The sequence below is a fragment of the Melanotaenia boesemani genome, chromosome 16 (assembly GCF_017639745.1).
Source record: "Melanotaenia boesemani isolate fMelBoe1 chromosome 16, fMelBoe1.pri, whole genome shotgun sequence".
NCBI classification, from domain to species: domain Eukaryota; kingdom Metazoa; phylum Chordata; class Actinopteri; order Atheriniformes; family Melanotaeniidae; genus Melanotaenia; species Melanotaenia boesemani.
In genome coordinates, this window is record NC_055697.1 from 34,005,299 (window position 1) to 34,026,703 (window position 21,405).

Here is a 21,405-nt window from a genome sequence, read left to right on the forward strand (position 1 = left end):
AACCATCAAAGCGTCACGTTCCGCAGTAAATAACCATCAACGGGTCACCAATCTGAGACAAATTGGATTTAAAACTGTGGAACAATTTTAAAAAAATGAAGGAAACTTTGATGATCCTCCATCTGTAGTGTATGAAAATCATCAGCAGGTTAAGAGAATCTGGAGGAATCTCTGTGTGCATGAGACAAGGCTGGATGGTGGTGATGCTGGTCCTCATTAAAAATGAAGAAAAAAGAAACATCTGGAGGGCAAAAACCACAGCTAATCAGTTTAATTATCAAAGAGTACCTCAGAGAAGTAGAGCCTCTCAGAAGTAAAGGGTGGACAGAGGTTCAACAATCTGCAAAAAATGGGTCTAAATTTGGGAGAAAGTGGAGCTGATGTTTTCCATTAGATGGTAAAATGTCTGTTTCATCATCTGACATGTAGTTTATCTTCTGCTGGGAGTAAATTGTGACCTGATGTTGTTGTTAGAGGTGAGGCTGTAGATGTTTGTTTGCTGCTGCCTCCCATTTTACACCTTCCTCATGAATACGGGGTTTGTTGTTGTTTCTTAGTAACAAAACGTCACGTTCCACAGTAAATAACCATCAATGGGTGACAGTCCACAGTAAATAACCATCAACGGGTCACGTTCCGCAGCAAATAACCATCAACGGGTCACGGTCCGCAGTAAATAACCACCAAAACGTCCTGTTCCGCAGTAAATAACCATCAACGGGTCACGTTCCGCAGTATATAACTAAAATAACCATCAAAGCGTCACGTTCCGCAGTAAATAACCATCAACGGGTCACGTTCCACAGTAAATAACCATCAACGGGTCACGTTCCGCAGTATATAACTAAAATAACCATCAAAGCGTCACGTTCCGCAGTAAATAACCATCAAAACGTCACGTTCCGCAGTAAATAACCATCAACGGGTCACGTTCCGCAGTATATAACTAAAATAACCATCAAAGCGTCACGTTCCGCAGTAAATAACCATCAAAGCGTCACGTTCCGCAGTAAATAACCATCAACGGGTCACGTTCCGCAGTAAATAACCATCAACGGGTCACGTTCCGCAGTAAATAACCATCAACGGGTCACGTTCCGCAGTAAATAACCATCAACGGGTCACGTTCCGCAGTAAATAACCATCAACGGGTCACGTTCCGCAGTAAATAACCATCAACGGGTCACGTTCCGCAGTAAATAACCATCAAAACGTCACGTTCCACAGTAAATAACCATCAACGGGTCACCAATCTGAGACAAATTGGATTTAAAACTGTGGAACAATTTTAAAAAAATGAAGGAAACTTTGATGATCCTCCATCTGTAGTGTATGAAAATCATCAGCAGGTTAAGAGAATCTGGAGGAATCTCTGTGTGCATGAGACAAGGCTGGATGGTGGTGATGCTGGTCCTCATTAAAAATAAAGAAAAAAGAAACATCTGGAGGGCAAAAACACAGCTAATCAGTTTAATTATCAAAGAGTACCTCAGAGAAGTAGAGCCTCTCAGAAGTAAAGGGTGGACAGAGGTTCAACAATCTGCAAAAAATGGGTCTAAATTTGGGAGAAAGTGGAGCTGATGTTTTCCATTAGATGGTAAAATGTCTGTTTCATCATCTGACATGTAGTTTATCTTGTGCTGGGAGTAAATTGTGACCTGATGTTGTTGTTAGAGGTGAGGCTGTAGATGTTTGTTTGCTGCTGCCTCCCATTTTACACCTTCCTCATAAATACGGGGTTTGTTGTTGTTTCTTCAACATTTGTACAGAAGACGAAAATATTTACTCTCGTCTCAGCCTTAAAGCGGACGCAGCACTGTGAGATAAAAACGGGCCTGTTCGGTCCGCGCGTGGGCTCAGCTGGCACCAAACACGCCCCTCTGAGACGCACTTTCCCCGGATACCAGCCATATAAGCAGCCGGAGCTCCTGTGGCCTCGCTGGAGCATCCATTTATGGAGAACGTGTGACCGGAATTCCGAATCATGATGTTTTAATATTTTTTTATTTTTCCTTTAAAAGAGTCTGAAAACAGCGCAACGCACGCGATGGTGGTTAAAGTCGGAAAGTTACATCCAAAGTTCTAGTTTACTCCTTCATGTGCGGGTTATTTAGGTCGTTTTTCCTCCCACGTGTCGTCACGGCACGCTCCCATTTCTGGAGTTCCCTCTTTTTCTGGACCAAGTCCATATGTGGTCAATGACGTAGGGACACCCAGAGAATCCTTTTATAAGCGTCCCGCAGCGAGCAGGAGCTGGTTTAGAACGAGACACCACGATGGAAAACGTCCACTGACTTCAGATTAGACAGGACGGGATGACCGCGAAGGTCGCTGACGAAGTTTCCGCATCTCTGCGCAGGACTGTAGACAGTAAAGATGTTTGCGCCAGCGCAGAATCGGCGCTTATTTTTAAGGATGAGCCTGTAGAGGAAGATGAAGGGAGACATGTTCAGAGAGGAGGCGGTAAGAAAAACAAACCTCCAAAGTTTCTCTGCGCCGGAACGATGGAGGATGTCCACCTCAGGCTTACTGTTCGTCCTGTTCATGTCCCTGTCCTTCCCTCTGCCCTTCCCTGTCCATCCTTGTCCATCTCTTTGTCCACCTCCGTGTGTTTCAGGTGACCATCTGTTGGAGACCAGGGACGCACCTGAGCTGCAGCTCCAGGCCGACTTGACACTCTTTACGACAACTTTACGCACGCACCCCGTGGCGTTCACCTGTAAGTTCTTGGTGGACTCCAGGAGTGCGAGAGGAGCGTGGAGGACAGGAGACGTCATCAACGTGGTCAGCGCGGACATCCCCGCCCCGGGACCCGCAGCATCGCCCGACATTTACGCAGGAGGAGGAGACGCAGTGGACGGCGCCATGGCTCACGGCCAGCCCGACATCAGCCACATGTACGCGCCCACTCACCCCCACGCGGTTCCATCCTACTCGTGCAGCGGGGATGTGTACCAGGAGCAGCCGGCGGGGGGGTACCTGACCACCTCCACCTGCGCCGTGTCCTACCATCCACCTCAGGGCTACAACTCCGCGCCCAAACCGGCCGTGGACAGCACCGCGCTGCTCTCCATCATGCCTGAGTACGGAGGCTTCTACCAGCAGAGCTGCCAGCGGGAGCTCCAGACGGCTTTCCCGGAGAGGAAGGCCCTCCCGTACAGCCTGGACCCCCTCCGGGTGGCCCCGCCTCTCACGCCCCTCAACACCATCAGGAACTTCACGCTCGGCGCGCCATCAACGGCCGCTGAAGGTCCGATGGCCGCCGCTTTCCCCAACCACCAGAACCTTCCCCTCAGGCCCATCCTAAGACCCAGGAAGTATCCGAACCGACCGAGCAAGACTCCGGTCCATCAGAGACCGTATCCGTGCCCAGCGGAGAGCTGCGACCGCCGGTTCTCCCGGTCGGACGAGCTGAGCCGACACCTGCGCATCCACACCGGCCACAAGCCTTTCCAGTGCCGCATCTGCATGCGGAACTTCAGCCGCAGCGACCACCTCACAACACACATCCGCACGCACACCGGGGAGAAGCCGTTCTCCTGCGAGCAGTGCGGGAGGAAGTTCGCGCGCAGCGACGAGAGGAGGAGGCACATGAAGATCCACCTCCGGCAGCGGGAGAAGAAGTCCTCCGCGTCCTAGTCAGAGACCTTTCTAGAAGCCAAAACCAGATCAGAGAGAACCAGAACCAATAAAACACAAGCAGGGCCGGAAATGTGGGCACGGAACTCTGAACTGTCTCAGGGATCAGGTTCCTCCAGAGGCTTCAGGTTTCCTGCTGGTTCCCCCCAGACCTTCAGTCTAAACCCGGATTTCATGATGAGACAATTTAGCTAATTTCTTGGCATAAAAAGGAAAAAAAAAAAACAGTTTTTAATGATTAATGACGTTTGGAAAAACATTAAGAAATGAAGCGATGAGGCCAAAACAACTGCTTTATAATAATAATAATAATAATAATAATAATAATGATAATAATAATAATAATAATGTATTATTATTATTATTATACTGCGCAACATCTTTGTTGACATAAAGAAATCAGAAGGTGGAGACGTGGAACTAGAATGATGTCAGAGCTCTGCAGTGACGTCACAGCGGGGTTGGGGGGGGGGCTGCAAAATGAAGTTTTTGTTATCAAACCCAGGTTTAATCATCAAGTTTTGTTGTTTTAACATTTTTATGCAGCATTAAAGCAAATAAATAATAAATGTTTGTTGAGCTCCTGCCTGGTTTTTCTACCTGGAAAACATTGACCAAACTTCAAATTAAAGGAGAACTTGAATTCCCATCTTAGAAAGAAATAAAATAACAGGATAAAACTGAACTCTGTGACCCTGGAAGATGCAGACATGGAGCCTGATGCGAACACACTGGACTCAGAGTCGCTGTAAAGGCCAGAACCTCATCTCTGATTACAAGCTTCCGTTTTCCAAGTTGCCTGATAAAAACCAGACATGTCCAGTTTAACGGGTCCTGGTGGAAACACGAGCAGAAGGCCGTAAATAAAAACCCTGGTGGTGTAAAATCGGGCTGGAAGGTGAAGCCGGTCATGAAGACCAAAGGTCATAAATGCTGAAAAGACCTCAGATGAGCTTTTACCAGGCGGAGCCGAGCGCCACGTCCCAGCAGACCTCGTCCTGCTTGCTGCTGATTGGTCGGAAAGATCCTGAATTTAAATCAATGAAATCGGTATCGGAGCATTTCTCACACAGTGAGACCATGGTGCAGGTGTGGGAAGGTAAACTGGAACAGCAGAGACCAGTCTGACCAGTGAGGATGTTGGAATGACCAAAGAAGAGCGCTGGCTTAGCCAAGACGTCTTTTAGCATCGGTTAGCCTTGTCCCATGCGTACAGAGATTCCTCCTGATTCTCAGAATGATATTACACACAGATCTTCAAAGTATTCACATTATATGTTGTGGAACATTTTTATTGAAATTTCTCCAAAATTATGACCCATTGTTTGCAGATTATTGAACCTCTGTCCACGTCTTACCTCAGAGAGACTCTACCTCTCTGAGGTGCTCTTCTATGTCCCATCATGTTACTGACTCTGATAATTAACCTGATCAGCTGTAACTTCTTCCTCCTGATAGTTAGCTTTTACTGAGGACTTGAAGGTCACCAGCATCCAGCTTTGTCCCCAGCACACAGAGATTCCTCCTGATTCTGTGAACTGTAGATTTTAATAAACTGTTGACTGTTTTAAATGAATGACTAAGTCAAGTTTTGTTTGTCTGCTTGTTTTGTCTGTTTGAGCTGCAAATCATCACAATGTTTATTTATTCTTAATAACCTCAAACCCAGAGCAAAACTTGTTTCAGGTCTTTATTCTGCATCACATTTAACAGATTCGACACGGTCGTCTGGCCACACAGAAAAACTACAACTTTGATTTCTCTAACGAAGCCGGATTACTGCACCTCATCAGCTGTGAGGATTCAGCTGCTCGTCATCCTGCAGTTTTTAGTGTTTTTACTTTCCAGAAAGGTCCCTTCAGCCATGTGGAGCAAACGCCACAAAACAGGAAGACCTTGAAGGCATCACCAGCTCTGCTCCAGCATCCAGAGACAATGCTGCGTTCAGTGTCCAGGCAGGAGGCTGGAATTCTCCCTCACGTCTGGGAGAGGGAACGTTTTGATGCTGAAGCAGCAGCTGTTCCTTTCAGTGTTCGTTTGAAGCCCATCAGCGACTTCCCCTTAAACTCTGCGTGTTTCTCCATGGGATGAAAATTCCCGCCAACAGGGAAAATTTCCCACCTTTTCAGCTCATTTCTGGACAAAAATATCAAACAATCTCAATAAAAGCATCACAGGTACATTTTCTTTTCCACGTTTACCCAAATCATAAAGTCAGCTTCACTCCTGATAAAAAACCAAACATGAGATTATTTATGTTATTTATAGGCCTTAAATTTGATCACATGACTTCAGTTTTTATAACAAAAAGAACATAAATGTGTTATTTTCCATTCGAGGATGGGAATTTTATTTAAAGATCAAAATACATTTTCCCTCTTTTTAGATTTCAGTCTGATTTTAAAAACCCAGAGCTCCTAATAAAACTCTACTTTTGACTCGTTTTACACGACGGCGGCATGATGGCGTTAAATCTGGAAATCGCTCTGATTGGACCGGAGTTGGAAGATTTGAGGGGAAAAGTGGAAACGAAACTGAACGTGTGAAGTTTTCCAGCGTTCCGGGCTTCTTGTGCTGGTCTGAGCCGGAACACCACTATCTCAGACTTCCCCACTGTCCTTGAACGCAACATAAAAGTCCTGCAGATGCTCTGCACCTGAAGCTCACACCAGGTTAACCCTTCACACACCGGAGCCACTCCACCTGTGCGCCACCCAACCCGCCAGTTTCATGGTTTTATTGAAATATGGAGACTTGGAAACCTCCAGAATCTGGTCTAGATGTTTGGGGATGGAAAGCTGAGACTCTCTGTCCTGAGCTGAGGTGAACTCTGGCTCGTGCATCAGGGAAGCCAGAAGCATCAGGATGTGCTGCGCGTGGCTCCTCCAGGTGAGAGGAAAGGACGTCAGCGTGCAGCAGAAACCAGGTCTGCGGAGGAAAACGACATTCTGCTCAGAACCAAAGCCCACACTTAACGTCAGGTTTGATAAAAACTTCAGAGTAAATCTTCTGGTCCAAACAAGTCCACAAACCAGCAAACTGAACCAGACCGGGACCAGCGGCCGCTCAGCGGAGGATCAGAGGCAGACCTCCGGGCCCGGGTACGGCTCCCCCCCGCACCAGAAGCTGGAAGGCTGGGAGACCTCCATCAGCCAGACCTCCTTCTCCTTCTGCTCCGCGTTTTTAGCCTCCGTTTCGGACAGAAGCTTGTAATAGTGACAGTCTCTGCCTTCGTCCGGGTCGTACGGGGGGGCCAAAATATCCATGAACGCCGTCGGCCCGTCCACGGCATCGATCTGGTGGAGGTTGTCCCGGTCGGGGGAGAGGACGCAGGGGCCGCTCTCCTCCGTGTACTCCGCGGAGGAGCGGAGCACTGAGCGCCGCAGCGTGCCCAGCTGGGCCGGGGGCAGCGGGGGCGCGGACTGCGCGCTCCCCCCCGGCCGCTCCAGCCGGTCGAAGCAGCTGATCCTGACCTTGCCGTACAGGACTTTCAGCACGCCGTGCATCCCCGGGTGGTCGTGCAGAGGGATGGAGGCGCCGCTCTTCAGCAGGAACACCCCCATGCTGAACTGGTCCGTTTCGCAGATGTGCATGTAGGTGACCGGAGGCACCCCGTGGTGGTACGGGTGAGGACGGGGCGAGCTGTCGTCGGCTCTCCGCGGGACGAGCTTCAGGTCCGCCGCGCGCACTTCCGTCATCAAGCTCTTCAGCGTGTTGTGGTTCTCCAGGAAAGACTTCCCAACCTCCTCGCCAAGCCGGGGGCTCCTGAAGGTCACCAGAGCCTGCCGAGCTATTCTCTGAACGATGGAGGTCATGGGGCTGTCGGCTGGCATCATACCGAAGCGAAGAGCGCCGCTGCCCGGGTCCACTGGTCTCTGAGCAGCGGCAGCTATGGCTAGGTCCAAAGATCGTTTACTAGGAAGATGACGCACTCCGTTGACGGAGTCTTTCTGAGCTTTGGATGGCTTTACTACGGTGGCCGAGAAGGGCAAAACAAATATATATTTATATATATATATATATGTGTGTGTGTGTGTGTGTGTGCAAACACATTTGCAAATTTAAAATAACATTTTAGGAAACAAATTAACAAAATATTAAACTCTTGTACAAATGCTGAGATTACAGAAGCTGAGAGCAATTTATCACATTATCTCAAGAAAAAAACTTTGTTTTCTTGAGGTAATGGATTATTCAAATGCAGAGTTGTGAAGGGGCTGGAGCTGGTCCTGGTCCATCACAGAGACTAACATTCAACCAGACTTCCAGTCACTGTTGGAGGAAGCCGGGAGCGAACACATCCACGGGGAGAACATGCAAACTCCACACAGGTTCCCCCAAGACACCGACTGGTTGTTCGTATATAAGAGTGATAAAAATAATATGTATTAAATATGTACATTAATGAATTATATTTGATTTTAGTGAGTGTGTTTGTGGTCTACTGGGGGAATCCCGGACCTCCTTTATGTTTTGGATGCAGCAGCCTGTCTCTGAAGGAGCTCTGCAGGGCTGTCTGTGTTCGCAGAGGAACAGTTACTCTGGACCGGGACGCCTCAGTACAGCAATGGGCGTAAGCTGACGTCAGATCGAGCAAAATCCAGATCCAGAACGTCAGATTGTACTTCTATCAAGTCCGACAAAGGCTGACTTAAGTTTTACCGTCACTCATTCACATAATTCCACATCTACACCATGACTGTAGCCCCGCCCATCAGCTGTCCTGTAGCCCCGCCCATCAGCTGTCCTGTAGCCCCACCCATCAGCTGCCCTGTAGCCCCACCCCTCAGCTGTCCTGTAGCTCCGCCCATCAGCTGTCCTGTAGCTCCGCCCATCAGCTGTCCTGGAGTCTGATTTGATCAATGAAATCAGGCGTCACACACTTAAGTTGTGTCCCAATTCAGGGTCTGCACAGCTTTACTTTAGCCCACCTCAATCAAATAATTATCTCAAGACTATGAGAAAACTGACTTATCTCGAGATACAATTAACAAAATAATAACAGGCAATAACGGCGCTTGTTGCTTCAGTCCAACAAAAATCAACAAGCAGCTGAATCAAAAAAGAGCAAAATATCAAAAAGTTCATGAAACACGTTCTGCGCAGCTCCTTCCTGCTTGTGGACGGACTACAAATAATTTGTTTGTACTACAAGATGAGGTCATCACTTCCGGTATTTAAAACATTTCCTGTCTGTTAAAAGCCGTGTTTTGTTCATTTCTTTCAGGGTTTATTTGTGTTTTGTCTCTTGTGGATTTGTATCGGCACTCATACAAGAGTTGAATATTTAGTAAATTAATTTCCTAAAATGAAAATTAGTTTTTAAAGATGCGACTGTGTTTTATGGAATATAAATTTATTTTCTAAATGTAATTTTGTTTTGCTAATGTGTTTTTGAAATGCCAAGACATTTTGCACTTCTCAGTCAACGTGCTTCACAATTAACTGTTTTAAATAACAGGAAATTTTAAGTATATTTAGTCGTTGCACACATGTAAGAAAAAAACACCAAACCAAAATTTTAAACCTTACTGTAAAAAGAAGTGGAAAATGTATAAATTGGATTAATTATTAGCTCAAACGAAATATTCTTTCTTTTGACAGAAATAATGTAAAAGCTATGCATTTAAATTGAATTTCACTTCTCTGTCTCGTACATGCTGCAGAACTGACAATAAAGCTGACTTTGACTTTGAAATGATTTCCTTACTGACAAGGCAGCGATTTGAAGCAGCGATGGCAGCAGAGTGAGACCTCTTTCGTTTCGCCTGTCTTTGATCTGACTACTAACGCTACTCATTTCAAGCCGTTTCTGCTTCCGCGCGCGTTCATTTCATTATTTTATTTTAAACACGTGCATGTTTGCGTGTAGAAAAACATCACAACAACCAGAATGTACCTCACACAGGACAGGACAAAGAACTGAGCGCGGAACCTGCTCGACTTCTGACCCCATTTTTAGCCAACTCTCACACACGTACGCACCACGCAGAGCGTCGGGTTACACCCAGAGGATTATGGGAGATGTAGTCACCATCACAGCCTTTACTTTGCCCTCTAACTCCAGATAACCTCAAATTCAACTGCGAATAAAACCGGTGTTGCTACTGCTGTGTTTTAGTGTATCAGCACGATTTCAAACTCCACGAATAAAAGTTTCTTTGTACTGTATTGGTCAGCTAAGAAGAAGCACTACATTTCCCAGCATGCAACAGAATGTTTGGCGATAATGATCTTTGCCCCCAAGATATTCCTCTAACACAACATGAACATTTAATGGGAAAACCGTCAGTTTATGGTTAATCAGCCTTCTGAAACCTGAGTATGCATTTTTTATTAAAGTAAAATGCAGAAATTAAATTCAGTGTTTTATTTGTTTTTATGTCCTAGACCAGATTGTAGTCTAGGACCTAGACTATGATCTGCTCTGACAATAACACGTAATTTTGCAGACACAGTCATGATGTGATTATGCACTTTGGAATTTCGTGAAAAACAGATTTTAATAAAGAATATGGACTCATCCTGCAGTCTTGAGCTGATTTTACTTCCAGGAAACGCTTCTCTCAAGTTTTATGTTATATTGCCAGATATTTCTGCATCCAGAGGGCCCAATAAGATTTCAGTCAACTTTTTCATTGTTTGTACATTCTTGTTGACTCAATAATTAAACAAAATCCAACATAAGAGTACAGATTTGTGAAATAGACGTGTGGAAAATGTAAGCAGTGTAAATGGTCCCAGGTTTTGGTGTTGGTTGCATTTCTGTAGTTTTCTGCTTCCTCTGGGCTCAAGATGTGAACCTGCTCACCGCAAGTTAAACTTGACAAAAGGACACGTTTAACAGAAAGAACTCCTCACCTGTCTGAACCTGACCTGGGCTGGCAGGAGTGAACTCTGAACTCAGCACTGCCCACTAGTGGTCGGCAGAACTGACTTAACAACCATGGCAACACAAAACACGCATGGAAGTATGAGGATGGCCACGTATGAAACGGATGTCGCTGTTTACGTACGTACGGGAGCAGAAATGGGCCTTTAGAGTTCAGAAATAGTTTCTTAAATGATGCAGAAGCAAATCAGAGCACATCTTCTATAGAAGAATGGACCAGTGTCAGATTAATGCCGGGCTAAAGATGATGGTGACGGAGTCGCCGGGCTAAAGATGATGGTGACGGAGTCGCCGGGCTAAAGATGATGGTGACGGAATCATTGGGCTGAAGCCCACCATTGTGATTTTAATGCCTTCAGCAGAAATAAACTGAATCTGGTGATCATGAGAAGACCAGCATCTCCAGTCGTGGAGACGTCACCGTCTCCCATGCTGCTCCACACCTACTCACAATGTGACACAAACACACAGCATGTGCGGTCAGCACGTGACGTCACCGCCATCTTGTTTTAGCAGGAAGTGAACGGAGGCTGAAAATAGACACCGTGATTCAGAGCACGGACGCTTTTAGCTCTGATGTGGAGCCAAACTGTGGAAGCAATGAGTGGGTCTCCGTCCAAATCAAATAAACAGGACGATTTCTGACAACAGGCGCTCGCAGTCCAGCCACACACACACACACACACACACACACACACACACACACACACACACACACACACACACACACACACACACAGACATACAAAGCCTTGTATGACACAACAGTAAACAGCACATTGAGTTTATGTTGTTTTGGGTACATGGAAGTCATTGGAAGTCATCTGGCCGCCTCCTGATGATAAACAGTTCAATAAACCTTCCAAACTTATTTCAGAACCAAATTTTCCATTTCAGCAGCTCTTGTTCCCTAAATACTCTTCTTCTCCTTCTTCTTCTTTAAAATTAAATTTATTTTATCATTTAAATCAGTGTTTCATCCTCCAGGTGTCACCTGTCCTGAAGGTTTGTTATTAGTTTTGGTCCCACAGTAGTTCTTGTTCATCCTGCTGTTGCAGCATCAATTAGATCCTTGTTTCTACATGTACTAAGCACTACCTTCTGTAGTGACACTATCGTGGGTAAGTCCTGATCCAAATTGAGCTCTAACGTTTTGCACTTACCGGTAGTGACGTACCAGCTTAGCAGCGCCGCTCTGTTAATATACTTTTTTTTTCTTCCAAAATCCAAAATCAGGTTAACATACGTGTTTGCATGTCATCATACTTTTATGCTATTAAATGCCTTTTAAAAGGCCTCATTAGTGAAACAAAGAACCGTGGCCTCCACTGTATTAATCTATCTCAGTAGATAACAATAGAAACCATCAGCACACGTTTATGTGTCTTTGCATGTCTCCCCCATACCTGTTAGTATAAAGTGTAATTTAAAACACTAATAAAGCCGTTTTTAAATAAGCAAAGATTTCTTAACTGAATTAAAGTACTTTACATTATACATGTGTTTTATTGGTGTTTACACTGATACGTTCACGTCTGCAACAGGAAACCGATTATACTAAAAACCATAATTTAAAATATGAAATGCAGTAATGAAGACGCTAAAACAGGGATGCAGAAAACATTTTATTTAAACTTTTTATTAAATCATTTCTCTTTTGCCGCCTCCTCTTCTCCACAGCAGCATCCTAGCCTGCACGTGGTAAATGCCTCAGTGCCACTGCTGGCTCGGTGGTTTGATGCCACAGTGACCTACAGTGAACATAGAATGGCAGGTTATATAAAAGCAAATATTATTATGTACTTTATGGGTACTTTGCAGACTCTTATTTAAAGTGATGTACAATCAGCTACGGCTTCGTCAGCGGTACCATGGAAACGGACCGGTTCTCTAACCAGCGGCGTTTCCTAATCAGTTTTCAGATCAAGGACCATTTCGTTTACGCCAGAGACCCCGCAGTGCTTCATCTGGAGGTTCAACAATCATGAATAAACATACGGAACCTATAGTATTAATCATTTTTAACACTTTTAGCCCATCTACATCCGCGAAATCGGCTATAAAACTGCTAACATTTACGTTGCTAACTCTACTGCAGCCTCCAACAAATGATCAGGTCCATAACTGTCATCAGGGATAGAAGAGATAAGAAGCATGCTGCAGTTTATATTAGAATTTTGATCAAATAACTTCATACTTACAACAGTAGAAAACAGCCTCCGCCTGCATCGGTACCGCTGAGTCGGTGGCTGCCAGCTCTGAAAAACTGGTTGAAAGTCCCTCCCCTTCCGCTACGTCAGCAAGATGGCGTCCGTTTAGTGTGTGTAGTGTCTGTCGTTTCGCACTAGATTTTTGGCCGAGTTTAGGGCAGCATCCGGGTACTTTCAGTGCACTGAGTTTTTACTGAAATTTCTGTGTCAGCGCACTAAGCACTTAAATGTAGTTTTCGACATATAGAAGTGCGCGGATTGGGACACACCCTTAGTGTTAGCTGCTAATGTTGGAGGCTGCGGTCTTAGTGTTAGCTGCTGATGTGGTAGCCTGTGGTCGTAGTGTTAGCTACTAATGTTGGAGCCTGCGGTCGTAGTGTTAGCTGGTAATGTGGAAGCCTGCGGTCTTAGTGTTAGCTACTATTGTGGCAGCCTGCGGCCTTAGCGTTAGCTGCTAATGTGGGAGCCCGCAGTCTTAGCGTTAGCTGCTAATGTGGGAGTCCGCAGTCTTAGCGTTAGCTGCTAATGTGGGAGCCCGCAGTCTTAGCGTTAGCTGCTAATGTGGGAGCATGTGGTCTTAGCATTAGCTGCTATTGTGGGTGCCCGCGGTCTTAGTGTTAGCTGCTATTGTGGGAGCCTGCGGTCTTAGCATTAGTTGCTGGTGTGGAAGCCTGCGGTTTTAGCGTTAGCTGCTATTGTGTGAGTGCGCGGTCTTAGCGTTAGCTGCTGATGTGGGAGCCTGCTGTCTAAGCGTTAGTGTTTCTACTCAAGACTTTCTGCTGCTGCATGGCATCCTGTTTGTTTTTTTTTGTTGTTGTTGTTTTTTTTTTGTGTGTCTTCCAGTGTCACTTGTGACAACTTCGTCTCTGCCTTAACAGAAGATTTTAAAAAGAGAGGAACAACACAGTTTTTTCTGCAACATCTGTCACGTTATCTTGTCTTGTTTACACCCACAAACAGCAACAACAACAACAATGGTGGACATCCGTCGTCTGTGCTGCTGAATCTGTTAAAAGTTATTTTAATCTCTCAAAATAAAATCTGCTTTCTGTGCAACATTTATGCACAAGTTGGGTCTGTTGTTGCAGAGTTTCATTGCCCTCTCCAGGACTGTCATGCACACTGCATCGTTTCCAGTCCTATTTGTGTTTTCAGTCTCCACTGTTGTGTAGGTGCAGTGTAATTTTTTAATATGCAAAGGGAAAAACTTGAGGTTTTGCATGAAAATGTTATGGTGTAAACAGGACCTTACACCTCAGCTGTCTTTGATCTGACCACCTATAACCACACTGTGGTTGTGGTTGGCTGGTTTGATCGAGGCCATGCCTGAGAATCGTCGTTATGGAGTCTCTTCTACATCTTCATTTCTTTCTTGTCAACATCTTGCAGGTGAAGCTGATGAAGACTTAGTTTTGTTCTGTAACCTGAAAACACACATGGTACAAACAGATTTTCTCCTGCAGTCTTTATTTTTCATTTTCATGGCCTGATACAGACATTTTCTATCCTATTCTATTCTATTTTATTCTATTCTATTCTACAGTCATGTAGCAGACGGTTTTCTCCAAAGTGACTTACATCTGAGAGGAAGAACAACACAAGTAGAAACCAGCCATACCAGTCATATTGCTGGGAGTCCAGGTGGACCCAGGTGCTGTCATGTAGTGCTAGAGGCAGGCTTTTCCCCTTCCCCTCATCTTGGGTGTAAGTGCAGCAGCTTCTTCAGTACCTGGTTGAACCAAAGAGCTGGACAAATCTTTCTAACTCATTCTGAGTAGAAGAGTTAAGCTAAGTGTGGAAATGCTCCTTAAACAACTGAGTCTTTAGGTTGCTTTTAAAAGTGGATAAGGACTCTGCGGATCGGACGGAGTTTGGTAGATGGTTCCACCACCGGGGAACAACAGAGGAGAAGAGTCTAGCTACTGATGTTGAATTTCATTCAACCCGTTCTGATCAACATGCTGCTGGAGGCCTTGCAAAGGCAACAGAGGGTTAGTTTGAGGTTTGCATGCCACTGTCCCCCTGACACTTCAACTTGAGTGGATCCAAATGTGTTGTGTGACAGACTTCGGTCCACAGGGTATAGACAGGAAGCTGGATCTGGAGGCCAAACAACCCCCAGGGAACGTTCACATGCAGACATGAACATAATCCTGATTTTTTCTTTGGAAGTTAAAGATGTTTCTTTTGAAAACAACTATTGGTCTTTGAATTCCATCAGAAACAGAACCCAAGCAGGACTAGAATTCAGGGTTGTCTTGTCAGACCTGCAACCTCCTCTAAAACCGCCTCCTCTAATGTTTTGTGGCAAAATGATGCTGTGCTGCATCCTTTCTTGCTGTTGGGTGTGTGCTGTTTTTCACAGCCCGTCTGTCTCTCAGAAATCTGTTATCTGCATCCCACATGGCCTGCGATGGTGGCCAGCCTGCAGGGCTACAGCCTGTAGATGCTGGCACTGACACGACCCACCGACTGTTCCCCAAACAAGTCATCTGCACAGATCCCACCACGTCACAAAGGTGACTTCACATCCGAGAGCGTGGACAGAGAGTGGCTGTACGGGTCTCCATGGTGACGTCAAAGTGCCGTGTTGAAGTGTTTGCTCTCTCTATGAAAAACCAACACACGCCTGCTTTATTTGTTGACACACTGTGATGCAGTTATGAACTGTAACATAAAAACACATTTAACATTCTGGCCTCCACTTCATCTCCATCATATTCTTCCCAACACAAAGACGCTGCTGAGTTAGGCCAGGAGAGAGAACAAACTGGAAAATTTATCTATAAAAACATTAATTCTGCGTATTAGATAGATGATAGTATGATATGTGCGGGTCCGGGCTCAAACTCATTTTTAACATATTTTAAATCACTCATTAACTGAAGCAGTATCACAGTGTACAGACGGATTTTCAGTCATTTACGACTGAGCACCAGCTCACAATGAACCAGCTGAGCATCACTAGATTGAGCTGATATTGTTCTGAAATGTTCTTCTGTGGCTTTCTATCTCTGGATTTCCTCCTGTCTGACAGAAGCTCACTTCCTAGCAACCGACCTAAAAAACAGAGAAGTTCACCAGCATGTTTTCTAAATGCTTAAAGTCTCACTAGTTTCCATGTTTTCTTCGAGGAAAGACAAGAATCAGAAATGAGGAGGACTCCACATGTTGGTGGGAAGCTGAGAAAACTCCACAGCTAAACATACATTAAGAAACAGCAACATTAAGCTAACGGCTAAACTAGCTTTCATAGTAACTACAGAAATACTATCCATCCATCCATCCACCCATCCATCCATCCATCCATTTTCTGCTGCTTATCTGGAGTCGAGTCGTGGGGGTAGCTGCCTAAGCAGGGAAACCCAGACTTCCGTCTCCCTGGCCACATTCACCAGCTCATCCGGAGGGATCCTGAGGAGTTCCCAGGCCAGCCGAGAGATGTAGTCCGTCCAGCGCGGCCTGGGTCTTCCTCGGGGCCTCTTTCCAGTGGGACATGCCTGGAACACCTCACAAGGGAGGCGTCCAGGAGGCATCCTAACCAGATGCCTGAGCCTCCTCATCTGGCTCCTCTCGATGTGGAGGAGCAGCGACTCTACTCTGATCCCCTCCTGGATCACCGAGCTTCTCACCCTATCTCTAAGAGAGAGCCCGGCCACCCTGCAGAGAAAACTCATTTCGGCCTCACTCGTGAACAAGACCCATACGTGAACTCCTCCACTTGGGGCAGGACCCTAATGCAGACCCGGAGAGAGCACTCCACCCTTTTCCAGCTGAGGACCATGGTCTCGGACTTGGAGGTGCTGATTCTCATCCTAGCCGCTTCACACTCGGTTGTGAATCGCTCCAGTGAGAGCTGAAGATCACGGCCCGATGAAGCCAACAGAACCACATCATCCGCAAAGAGCAGAGACCCAATCCTGAGGCCACCGAACCAGATCCCCTCAACACCTCGGCTGCACCTAGAAATTCTGTCCATAAAGGTTATGAACAGAATCGGTGACAAAGGGCAGCCTTGGCGGAGTCCAAACCGCACTGGAAACGATTCTGATTTTAATACGGACCAAGCTCTGACACCGGTCGTACAGGGACCGGACAGCTCGTACAAGAGGGTCCAGCTCTCCATACTCCCGGAGTACCCCCCAACAGGAGTCCCCGGGGGACACGGTCGAAAGTCCACAAAGCACATGTAGATTGGTTGGGCAAACTCCCATGCCCCCTCAAAGACCCTGAAGAAGGTGTAGAGCTGGTCCACTGTTCCACGACTGGGACGAAAACCACACTGCTCCTCCTCAATCCGAGGTTCGACTATCCGACGGACCCTCCTCTCCAGCACCCCTGAATAGACCTTACCGGGGAGGCTGAGCAGTGTGATCCCCCTGTAGTTGGAGCACACCCTCCGGTCCCCCTTTTTGAAGAGGGGGACCACCACCCCAGTCTGCTAGTCCAGGAAATAAAACCAGAAATAAAACAGGAAAAACCTGTAATTTACAGACTTTTTTTTCTAGGTGATCGTAAAGAGATGATTTTTATTATTATACCAATAAGATCTAAAATAATGAAAGGAATATCGTAGTAATTGACCCCTGCCTGCAAAGGGAAAGATTTAATTAAATTTAATTTAATTTAATTTAACTTAATTTAATTTAATTTAATTTAATTTAATTTAATTTAATTTAATTTAATTTACACACACAAATAAAATGAGGTCTGTTTTTTTTTAAAACCAAATATCACCAGCTTAAGTAAAAGTTATTATACTTATAGCCAAAGTTCAAGACAAATAAAAAGATAATGAACATGAAACAGTCGTAACTACAAGCTTCTCTGACTTTAAAAGTCTGTAGAACCAGGAGACGCTGGGTTTTCATCCTGACAGAAAGCAGGACTTTAATAAATCTGATTTAGTTTGATGATGAAGCATTTTCAATCTAAACTCTAAAATTCGCCTGATATTGAAAACCACATTTAAAATAAAGAGCTTATCAGGGATTAATGGGAACCCCCTTCTTCCTCTGGTCTTACTGGTTGTGCTTTGCTCCCCCCCTGCTGGTTATTAGGTGGTATTACACCCTCAGCCCATGTGACTCACAAGTTTCTGTTTTTTCTTCTTTTTCAAGTTCAAGTTCAAGTTTCTTTATATATCACATTTTCTGCAACAGCAGTTGCCCAAAGTGCTAAACAAAAGAACAACAACCACTCCACAGTTGAAAATAAAGCACTACACAATAAAACAATAAAAACCAATGAAAATAAAAACAAATAAAATTGATAAAAAAAGATTAAATCAATAAAATAATAAAAATAATAAAAACAATAAAACCAGAATTAAAACTGGAATAAAATTAAAATAAAATTAAATAATACATGAAAATGTCAAGCTCAGTTTCGTTCAAATGTCAAAGAAGTAGGTTTTGAGTAAAGACTTAAAACCAACGACAGGCTGAGCAGCTCTAATGTGAAGGAGAAGGTTGTTCCACAGCTTAGGAGCGGCAACAGAGAAGCTCTGTCACCCCTGGATTTAAGTCTAGCATATGGGACCTTCGGTACAGCGTAGCGGCCTCTGCTTGCGGTCGGTACGCAGTAGCTGACGCTGGTGAGTTTGATCTCCACTCGAGCGTTTTGGTGTCGTGTTGCAGTTTCTCCTCCTAACCTGAAGGTGGCAGCAGGGTTGGTATCGGCCGGAAAACTCACCAGGTTGGAGTTCTTTTGATGGTTAGCTTGGGTTCGGTAGGTATTTGCTGTTTCAAAACAACAATGGCGTCCAGTATGGTTCAGTCTTTATTAATTTGTGGAAGAAAACGAAGAAACAATTCGATCAGCTTCTCATCAACTTGATCCACTGGCTAGTGTTTTTAAAAACGGTGGTTACCACACAAATTCACGGAGAAGATCCTGATATCCGGCGACATGCGTTCCCAAACTGTCCAATCACAAGGGAGTTCCTCTGTAACCGTCTGCATAGCAGGAGTGCGTGTCGAGGCTCTGCGGAACTACGTGGCGCACAAGAATAAACCCACCTTTATCTTCAGGAGTAGATGTGGTTGCTTTTCCTGTTTAACAGAATACATTTTCTACTCTGGTTTAGAAGGCGTCTCAATGTAAAGTAGTAAAGCCTCATTAGTTTTGTCCGTTCAGATGCTGTCAGATTGTGTCTGAAGTGGGGCTGAAGGATGTAATCAATGGTGTAGGCTGCATAACAATGTCATGAATGACCAGGGCCCGAAATAAAAGATAGAAACAAAAACAAACATTTGTTCATTCTTGTTATGAAAAGTAATTCCAGGTGATTGTGTTAACAGATTGTTATGGTTTGTTGAGCCCTAAGCAGCAGAAAATCCAGGCGTCTCTGTTTAATCTTGATGAAAACTGAAAACTTGCCAGGACCAACATGGCGACGCCGTTCACATACCAAGTGGGAACCAGTGTGGCATCAACTTAAAAACTATTCTGAGCTTTCATCATTGATCATTGATCAATGCAGAGGCTGCTGTGGAGACTGTGCACTCTACAGTGGCAGGACTACAGACTCGGCATCCGGATCCTTTTGTGGTTATTTCTGGTGATTTTAACCATGTTAATTTAGCCTCTTCACTGTCTGCTATGTTTCAGTATGTGGACTGTCCTACACGTGGAGATAAAACCATTGATCTGTTGTATGCAAACATTCAGGATGCATACACAGCCACACCTCTCCCTCCTCTCGGAAAGTCTGATCATAATCTGGTGTACCTGCAGCCCGAGTATGCACCGTTAGTAAGAAGGCAGCCCGTTACCACTGAGACCGTCAGAAAGTGGTCTGAAGCAGAGGTTCAGCTTCAGGACTGTTTTGGATGTACTGATTGGAATGTGCTGCTGGATCCTCATGAAGATGACATTGAGAGGGCATCCCAGTGTTTGACGGATTATATCACCTTTTGTAGGGATGTAGTTGTGCCTGCTAGGACAGTACATTGTTACCCAAACAATAAACCTTGGATTACCAGCGAGGTGAAGGAGGCCCTGAATAGAAAGAAGAGAGCTTTTAAAAGGGGTGTCATGGAGGAGATCAAAGCAGTGCAAAGAGAGCTCAAACTTTGTTTGAGGGAGGCAAAAGAGGCATATAGAAGGAAGGTGGAAGGGAAGTTGAGGGGGAACAACATCAGGGAGGTGTGGGAGGGAATGAAGGTTATTACTGGCTGCTGAAAAAGGAAGGTAGGAGTAAGTGGTACAGACTTAGAGAGAGCAACTGAGTTCAATATTTACTTTAATAGGTTTAACTCTATTGCTGCCGTTCCCTCTCCCTCTGTCCCAACATCGTCCGTACCAAATAACGGCCAACAGGTTCCCCCCCCCCCCCCACACCCAGTCTACCCTCTTCAAAATGCTCATCCTCCTCCTTGGACCCCAAGTTCCCTCACATTACTGCACAACAGGTGACCGGAGTGCTGAAGAGGCTAAATGTGAGGAAGGCAGCTGGCCCGGATGGGGTGTGCCCTAAATTGCTAAGGATATGTGCGAAGGAGTTAGGCAACCCTCTCCAACATGTCTTTAATATGAGTCTGCGTCTGGGGAGAATCCCTGCTCTCTGGAAAGCATCATGTATAATCCCTGTCCCCAAGAACAGGCAGTCCAGAGAACTGAATGACTTTCGTCCTGTGGCCCTAACGTCACAGGTCATGAAATCTCTGGAGAGGATAGTACTGCAACTACTAAAGGGGCAGGTCCAGCATGCACAGGATCCACTTCAGTTTGCATATAGGGAGAAGATGGGGGTGGAAGATGCTGTCTTGTATCTTCTACACTGGACTCTATCCTACCTGAATGAGGGAGGCTGTGCTGTGAGGATTCTTTTCTTCGATTTTTCCAGCACTTTTAATACCATCCAGCCCCCCTATTGCAAGAAAAGCTAATCAACATGGAAGTGGAACCGTACCTTGTCTCCTGGATTACAGACTATCTGACAAACATACCACAGTTTGTTAGGATGGGGGACACGGTATCTAGTACCCTAATCAGTAGTACGGCAGCCCCACAGGGGACTGTGTTGTCCCCTGCTCTCTTCATCTTATATACTGCTGACTTTCGGCACAACTCTGATTCTTGTCATATGCAGAAATACTCAGATGACACTGCTATTATTGCATGCATCAGAGGAAATGAGGAGAGGGAGTACAGGAAACTGGTGGAGGACTTCACGGAGTGGTGTGGGAGGAACCAGCTAACGCTGAACACCTCAAAAACCAAAGAGCTGGTCGTGGATTTCCGGAAACAGCAGCAGTCTCTACAACTTGTCTGTATCGGGAGTGTGGCTATAGAGACAGTCACATCCTACACATACCTGGGTCTCATCTTGGACAATAACCTGGACTGGTCTCAAAACTCAGACTATCTCTATAAGAAGGGCCAAACAAGGCTCTACTTCCTGAGAAGGCTGGCATCTTCCAACATCTGTAGCACACTGATGAACATGTTCTACCAGTCAATGGTTGCCAGCGTGCTCTTTTATGCTGTGGTTTGTTGAGGGGGCTGTATCAGGAGAAAGAGCCTAAATCGTTTGGATAAGCTTATAAAAAAGGCCGGATCGGCTGTGGGACTGAAGCTGGAGTCAGTGGAGGCAGTGGCAGAACAAAAAATTCTGTCCAAATTTTGCTCCATCATGGACAATGTCACACATCCCCTGTA

The 21,405-nt window shown here is 45.4% G+C and overlaps 2 protein-coding genes across 2 annotated transcripts; one reads left to right on the plus strand and one right to left on the minus strand.

Moving 5' to 3' along the window:
* The first annotated feature begins 2,280 nt into the window (after positions 1-2,280).
* Positions 2,281-3,639, plus strand: LOC121655314 (early growth response protein 2b-like). Its single transcript, XM_042009893.1, has 2 exons — positions 2,281-2,463; positions 2,618-3,639. The coding sequence occupies exons 1-2, from the start codon at positions 2,316-2,318 to the stop codon at positions 3,637-3,639; spliced, it is 1,170 nt and encodes a 389-aa protein (XP_041865827.1). The 5' UTR covers positions 2,281-2,315.
* Positions 3,640-6,117: 2,478 nt separating this feature from the next.
* adob (2-aminoethanethiol (cysteamine) dioxygenase b) lies at positions 6,118-7,617 on the minus strand. Its single transcript, XM_042009901.1, has 2 exons — positions 6,672-7,617; positions 6,118-6,567 (listed from the first exon to the last, which is right to left on the minus strand). The coding sequence occupies exon 1, from the start codon at positions 7,473-7,475 to the stop codon at positions 6,717-6,719; it is 759 nt and encodes a 252-aa protein (XP_041865835.1). The 5' UTR covers positions 7,476-7,617; the 3' UTR covers positions 6,118-6,567; positions 6,672-6,716.
* Positions 7,618-21,405: the final 13,788 nt, after the last annotated feature.

Excerpts from the sequence above, each read along its gene's own strand:
- LOC121655314 (XM_042009893.1), top strand. The coding sequence starts at position 2,316 with ATGACCGCGAAGGTCGCTGACGAAGTTTCCGCATCTCTGCGCAGGACT. Across the intron at positions 2,464-2,617 it reads ACATGTTCAGAGAGGAGGCG|GTGACCATCTGTTGGAGACC; the intron begins GTAAGAAAAACA and ends CGTGTGTTTCAG.
- adob (XM_042009901.1), bottom strand. The coding sequence starts at position 7,475 with ATGATGCCAGCCGACAGCCCCATGACCTCCATCGTTCAGAGAATAGCT.